This window comes from Siniperca chuatsi, linkage group LG22 (genome assembly GCF_020085105.1).
Source record: "Siniperca chuatsi isolate FFG_IHB_CAS linkage group LG22, ASM2008510v1, whole genome shotgun sequence".
Lineage (NCBI taxonomy): Eukaryota > Metazoa > Chordata > Actinopteri > Centrarchiformes > Sinipercidae > Siniperca > Siniperca chuatsi.
Window position 1 is genome coordinate 3,366,027 of NC_058063.1, and position 7,920 is coordinate 3,373,946.

At 42.5% G+C, this 7,920-nt stretch overlaps 1 protein-coding gene across 1 annotated transcript; it reads left to right on the forward strand.

Annotated features, from left to right (window-relative positions):
• The first annotated feature begins 262 nt into the window (after nt 1–262).
• On the forward strand, nt 263–7,563 carry paqr9 (progestin and adipoQ receptor family member 9). The gene has a single exon (XM_044184669.1). The coding sequence runs from the start codon at nt 2,834–2,836 to the stop codon at nt 3,992–3,994; it is 1,161 nt and encodes a 386-aa protein (XP_044040604.1). The 5' UTR covers nt 263–2,833; the 3' UTR covers nt 3,995–7,563.
• The last annotated feature ends 357 nt before the right edge of the window (nt 7,564–7,920 follow it).

Here is a 7,920-nt window from a genome sequence, read left to right on the forward strand (position 1 = left end):
GCAGGATGAATTATTCATAAAGTGGATTCAAGTGGAGTCTTTCTGAGGGTCTGTAATGTAAATCTATCCAGCCATCCATGTCCATTATGTCATAATAACTAGCTCCACATCCATCAGATCCTCAGTGCCTGTCAATCACTAATTAAAGAGACATGCAGCTCTCTCCCAGTCTGCTTCCCACTGGGGGGGGGGCTGCTTCTTATTCCTCAGGGGAGTTTGGAAACAGCCAACATAGATGTCTGTGTGGTGCCCCAGGACCCCCTAGCTAGTTAACACACACAGGGGGTGCACACAGAGCCGGATTACTCAACAGGGACGGAGTGAGCATTTTAAGCAGATAACGGGAAGGCCGCTAACTGGCACGCTTTTCCTCATGTCGTTCTTCAATATGCGTGTCAAACCCGCAAAAATACGAGGAAAGAAAAACGCAGAAGAATCAAAGCTTTGAAGTAGTTCGACTCTCCGTTGAGTTGCCACAAGACAAGGCCGGAAACGAGGTCACTTTGCCTTCACAATAAAAGGGTCAGGTTTTCTTTCTTTCCAAATTTAAATTTGCTTTAGTGGTCTGACCATAATTAAGCACAGTATTTCCAAAGCATGTTTACAATGTAAGTGTAATAATTCAGAATGCAAGAAAAGCAGACAGTAAACGTTTGGACATTACTTTACTGTATACACTGTGTAACATAGTACAACATCATGGGGGGGCTGTGGCTTGGAGGTAGAGTGGGTGGAAGTGTCCTGAGCAAGATACTGAACCCCAAATTGCACCCAAAGGCTGTGCCGTGTGTGTGTGTGTGTGTGTGTGTGTGTGTGTGTGTGTGTGTGTGTGTGTGTGTGAATGAGCATCGGTAACTCCTTCGGACGAGCAGTTGGCGGTAATACACCCGCCAAGTGTGAAGTCGATCGGATGAGGTTGTGGAGAAAATTGAAGGACATGCAGACAGCGACTCCTTCCATCTCACATTAAACAAAGGAATCAGTCTGTCTGTATGTGTGTGTGTGACTGCGCTCCGCATATCACACTTCACACTTGTTGGGTGTATTGCTGAGGACCCGCAGGAGTGCAGTGTCGAGTGTGAAGTCGATAGGGTGAGCGGTTCTCGACAACGCTGCAGTCAGCACTTCCGGGGGGGCCAAGCAATCAGCCTGCCCCGAACGCGGACCCACAGAATCCAGGAAAGGTTTTGTTTCTGAAACTTACGGTTCAAGAGTTACAGGCCATAATGTAAAGTTTGTTGTAATAGTGCCACCATCCGGCCAAACTGCACCAAAATCGACCCTGCGCTCCCTCGGGTCCTCAGCAAGACACCCGCGTGAAGTGGTGGTGTGAAGAGACCGGATGAACAGTTGTCAAGAAAACTTAAGGACAAACATACGTACAGACAGACAGAGATCCCTTCCTTAGTTAGATATCCATGTGTATATTTTTATTCTTTATTTTTTACTAATTTGTCTACATTTGGTTTTCCTTTTTATTTGTTGCTCATTGTAGTGTGTGTGTGTGTGTGTGTGTAGTAATTATAGTGTATTTTTTCTTACATCCTGAGTTATTACATTTCCATTGTAGAAACGTACATTTTGCTTTGGCAATACTGCAGGGAATTATATGGTCATGCCAGTAAAGCAAATTTGAATTTGATGTAAGAGTCTAGTGAAAATAACAGCTACCAATCACGTCCATTTAGCTAATAGGTAACTGGAAACTAGCAGTATGACCTCTAAACAGTGTTACGTCACAACCTCTGAGTTGTATTTTGAAACTCACAACCGGAAGCCGGTATGTGTGCGTGTGTAACTTGACGCTGGTACCTGTCAAACAGTCTGCTGGTCACCTCAGTGTTTTGCCGAAATGCCGGCTCCAGCCTCACAGGGCTGAAGACTCACGGCAGTGCACCAGCTTTTAGAAGCGAAATATATGTTGTAATAGCTATGTTATGTTGTTATAAAATAGCAGTTTTATACGTGACCTTGCGTTAAAGGACTGAGCACCGGCATACACAACGTTTTTCTCTGCCGAAGATCCGGGGGATTTACTCTTCTCTGCAGCGCCCTGCATTGCAACGGAATGGGAGCTGAATGAACTGAAAGCCGGACGTGATGGACCAGGAACAACAGCGGGAATAGAAGCCTGCTGTAGCCTGATATAGTGCTCAACGCCAGCATGACCTACATACCACAGAGCTTAATGGCCTGTCTTCAGGACATCTCTGCTGTATGGACACATTAGACAGTAACTAACGTCCTGTTCAACCTTGTAACACAGTAACAAGTGACCTTCATTATTATTTGCTACTGCAGAACTATGCATAACAAGACACCTGAATGTGCATATGACTGAACAAAGAGACTCATCCATGCCGACCATGTCCTATGCAAAAAAGGGGAACAAGATAAACTGCATGAAAAACATTGTGCTGGATCTTTTGCTGACCTTTTGTAACGCTCTGGGGTCAAGAGGAAATCAAAAGGAAAAACTAACCAAGCGGGTGGCCTGAGGCTGCTGAATACTACACTCTCCCTGCCATTTTCTCTCAGTGTACTGCCGGACTCTGCACCAGCTCTGCTCTTTGGATTAGCGTACAGCTCATGAGGCCTGCAATGGAGCCGGGATCAAAGGTCCAAAGAAGAGCAGGGCTGAAAGGCAGTTTCTAGCCGGAGCAGCCTGCAGATGCCTTATCTACTCAGCAAGAGATTGTATGGTGGTGATCACTAATTATGCTGTGGTCAGCAATAAAGTCAACAGCCAAGCAATAAAAACTGAAGTGCTTTGCAGGAAAAGTCAGATCCAAATCGACATTTTTAGCTGTCAGCAACATAAACTGTCGCCACTATGCTTCTGAACTGCGGTCAGCAGCTACCTCTTCTGAGGCATACGGACGTGCCGCCTCGGGTCATAGAAAACTTCATCCTGACTGGCTACCGCTTCCCAAACTACAGCCTGAGGGATTGCTTACTATCAGCATTCAGGCCCACCAATGAAACAGGCAACTTCTGGACACACTTCCTCGCAGTTTTCATTTTTTCATACTATTTTGTGGAGGTGTTTGGTTGGGAAGGTGCACCACCTGGTGACGCCCCGTTCTTCTATCCGTTGTGGAACTACTTTATTGGGGTGTTCTGTCTCCTAATGGCTAGCAGCATGGCCCACCTGCTCAACTCAATGTCTCTGGTGGTAAGAGAAGTCTGCTTCTTCGTGGACTACGGGACTATCAGCTCCTACACGGTTGGCTCATCGTTGGCGTACTACTACTATATCCACCCTCGGGCAGGGATAGTGGAGACAGGAGGCCACAATGGCTCCCATATGGACTTGAAAGATGACGCTGCAGGGGCTTTTACATCATCCTATGCAATTCCAGAGTTCAGTGTGTTCTTTGAGACCTTCTATATCCCGTGCGCATGTGTTGTAGCAATCATTTGCGTCTTATCTTGCTGCAATACTCGCCAGAGGTGGAGGCAGCATCGATACATCATCCGAACCTTTGTTTTCCTCCTCCCGTTCATCATCTCTTCCACACCGGTCTTCTACCGCCTCCTCACCAGATCACCTTATTCCACCACCTCCTCCTCCTTCGTTGCTTCCACTTCCACCTCCAGCTTCTTCTATCGCCACTGCCTCTGGCTGCTGGTATCAGCCGTCTTCAACATCAGCAAGTTCCCAGAGCGGCTCGCCCCGGGTCGCTTTGACATCTGGGGGCACAGCCACCAGTGGTTCCACTGTTGCACATTTTTGTCCATCCTCGACGAACTCCACATGATCAAGGCTGAGGTGAGGGCAATCCTGCTCAGCCCGAGTCTGCTGCTGCCCTCTGCCACCCTCTCCCACCTACCTGGACCTACCATAGCTTCCACCTACGGGGTGATGCTCTTCCTCCAGACCACCATCGTCTCCATCATTGTGTGGTTTTCCTGGCATGCAAACTGCATCTACGGACCCCAGAGAGACCAGCTAGCAAAGGAACACCCCAAGAAACACCTAAAATGTCACTGATCACAAAGACAAATTTTTTTTATCATCCAAACTGTGAAGGAATATTTGCACATGCATACAGAGCCATGCCACAAAGAGAAGCGCACAAGTAAAACAATATTTCCCTTCTGATTTCCTCATATGTTCCAACCCCTTTGAGAGCGTTTGTCAAGCTTTCACAAGGGGAAATTGGGGACAACGGGAGCTGAATGGATTATATTCTGAGCTCACCACAGGGTGGCTGTCTGGTTGAGTGAATATTGAAAGACCTTGCCAGTTCTTTCCCCTGAGCTGCTCCAGCATGTTCCAACAGGATGTCTGAGCAGTGGGAATAATTACAACCTGTACACTTGAGGACAGAGGAAAGGTGTTGGTACCCAGGAGAACACATGTTCCGTATAACATTTGGGTAATGTGGCTTAAATGTCAGCATGACCCTTTACAGAAGTTGCTGATGTGTTGTCTATTGTCACGTAGTTCCTTCTGTTGCACTTCCCCTTCCTCTGACCGTAAACTGTATCTTTCTATGCCATGGTTGCAGTTGAACCCATTGTTTCACATGGAATTAATCCTTTTTTCTGACCTTTGTTACCCATACCTTCTCTTACTCTGACTTACATAAATGCTCACACGCAATCTCATTTCCTCTCTTTCCAAGTGATCCTTGCAGCAGGAAGTGTGGTGGCCTTGACGACGCAACAGAAATAGCTGAGAGCTCATATCAGTCGTTCAGTAAAACGCTTTCAGGGGGTCGGTCAAACTGGCTCTGTCATTAAGAAGCCATGCTCGCTTTTTAACCTCAAAGGACGTGCAACTTTTCTGAAGCATAAAATGATGTCCTGCGGACATGTTCTGTGGGGTTATTTAAATGTGAAATGTATTCATAGGGCAGTGAATACATCTGCTGTATGTATTGTTTTCATTACACTGATGACTAGTTCCCCATAGATTATGTTCACACTGTTTAAAGTGCTCTAGTTCAGATTAAATGTGATGTAAATGTGATGTTTTCTAATCAGTGTGAAAAGCTTACTGGGTTTTTCTGGAGCACATGGAATGGGTACGCATTCTGTACATGCATTTGCTGACAGCTCATGTTAGTAAAATCTCATTTAAAAAAGATTCCAGTTTAAAAGCCTGCATTGTGAACACAGATTAAATGAGGACGATAAAACCAGAGGCTGCTTTTCACGGAGGCTTTTCATGTCGTGATGTACAGCAACCTCTCAGAGCAAAAGCCATAGTTTGGAAAAGTAAAATAATGATAATATTGTAGTCGTACTACATCATCAGGAACTTCCTGGATAGATTTGCACTTGACAGATAGATCAGGTTAGTAGTCCACCTAGCATTTTGTACCTTTCATGTATTATGATTACATTCGAGTTGAAGGGCTAAGAGTCTGAAACTATTTCTGAAAAATATATACCCAGCAATCTTTGAATAACTCAGAGGGTCATTTAACAGCCTGTACCGCTGTTCTGAAGGTATTTCTAGAATGACTCTTCCCTCAATGACTCTTGTACATGAATGTACCCTGATGTCCCCCTCAAAAAGACTTTTTTTAAATCTTGAACGCACATGATAATAAAAAATATAATCTTTTGGGACTTTGCGGGATACGTAGTCTTTCAACCAACTGGAAAAATAACTATTTTGTCCACAGCTCCATAAAAAAATCTTCAATCCAGTTTCCCAAGTTGCACCTTTATCTCCTCATCCAAACAAAGAAATGTCAGAAATGTCCTTGCTGAATTTGTACAACGTAAACCAAAAAAAACAAAGTTTTATTAGCCTAAATCAGTGTTACTTTTTATTATTTCATAGAGATGCAGGAAAGGAAACGGGTTATAAATGTTTGTGCAGTGGGTGGAATATTTTTTCATCCAGATGGACAGAAAAGTGATTGAGGAGACTTGAACTATTTTCAGAACAACATTGAATGTTTAAGGACCGTCTGGGTCTTCAAAGATCATTGGGTATTTATTATTTCAGAAAAACGAATGCTTAGGAGTGTGACTTGAATATAATGAGAGGCACAAAGTGGGACTAGAATTTACCATGTTGATTATCATTAACATTACCGAAGAAACTACCATCTCTTTATTAGACTTTTAACATGCAGCAAGGTTTAACCTTATTGCTAGCAATTAAGCAATTATTTCTGCGCTGTAGGATCATATCCTGCCTGCACAAAAGTTAGCTATCACCCTTTGTTGAAATACCCACGTGGACGTCTGTTTTTCTAGAATTCTGCTACCCAACCCAAACCTGTCAGGCCCCATTTTGTTGCATAAAGGTTCCGACTTGGGCCAGGTTCCTGTTTGGTTGTTTTCCAATTTATTAAGAAATTCTCTTTTTTTTCTCCATGACTGTCCCCATTGTCTTCATCCATGTTTGTCATGTGTTTCAAGTAGATCCGCAGTGTCCAGGGAGAACAGAGTGTTTTCATTTTCATTTCTGCTGGGTCACATTAAGTTGCAGGATCAGTTCTATTCAGTACTGTGTGTTTTCTGTCTTCAACAAAAAATCTATGTGGTGGGTCCAACCTTTATTCAGAAGGGCTGTGTTCAAGAACCCACCTGCTGAAATGTCCATGAATAAGACACTCAAGGAAATAGGATTTCAATAGAGAATTAGAAAAAAGAATTCCTTTGTTCTGAGTTAATTTACACACTGAAAATGGACCATGATTGTCAGTGCTCAGATGAAGATTAATTGAGAGAACGTGTGTTTTCTCTGTGTCTTCATGTTATTCTGTCATGTCTTTGGTGATTTTGTCCTGTCAAACAGTCTCAGAGGGAGTAACATTATTAATTGTAAGCTCTTCCTCATACGTCACATTTACATGTTGATAACTCATGTTTAACTCATGTCATGCTAATTTCAGAAATTTTATGATTACCACTGTATATGTACTACTCATATCTGCACATTTACTTGTGTTTCGATGCATTTACTTGCACAAGAGAAAATGATTAGAGATGGAAGCTGAGTTGTAATTATGTACAACATTGGAATATATAGCAAGGACCATATTGAGAGGTTGTGATAATCATGCTGTTATGGGGCACTTTAAAGCTCCTCAGAATGTTCCTTTAAGGTATAGTACTGTATTTTTTCAGCCCATTTCAGGTTTAGGTTGTGCTTTCTAATGAATAGTCAGATTCTTCAGATAACGATGCATGCAATGATGAAGCGATGTTTCTACCTCAATAGACATTTCTGTCACTCACTGTCACTGAGAAGAACCATCGTTGAAACAAATCTTGTCCCCCCACCCTTCTAGACTGTGGATGCTAGACTTGAATCGATCAATGTTTAAGCAGTGTTCAGTATGTGAATGTTAGACTTACAGACTGTACTGTATTTTACCAAGTGAAGTACTCAGGGGTGACTGAAAAACAACACTAATACTTTATTTACACATGCATTTAAATGATTAATTACTAGAAGTGGATGATAATTATATAATCTGTGTCTGTTAATGCTGAAAAAGTGAAAAACCTCCATTATGTTAACTGATGTATCAAATAGCGCTAAAATGAATGATTTGAGTTTTATTGAATAAATTATGCATAGAACTGTTATCATTGTGGCAATTTATTTATTTTACTGTGTAGAAGTTTATCATGGGTGTCTGTTGGGTATGGCATGATGTGGCTCTAGATTTTAGCCAAAATCAGCCACAATTTGATCTATTACTGTTATTTTTAGTTATACTAGCAGCATTGATTGCTGTCCAACAATTTGTTCCAGAGTGAATATCTCAGCAACTGGATTGCCATGAAGTTTGCTACAGATATTCATGATCCCAAGAGGACGAATCCTAAATACGTTTATGATCTTATTTTTACTTTTCTTCTAGTACCACCAACAGGTTAAAAATGTTGACTTGTACAAACAGTATACATCTAAAAATAATGACAGACAACAATAGCATCTTA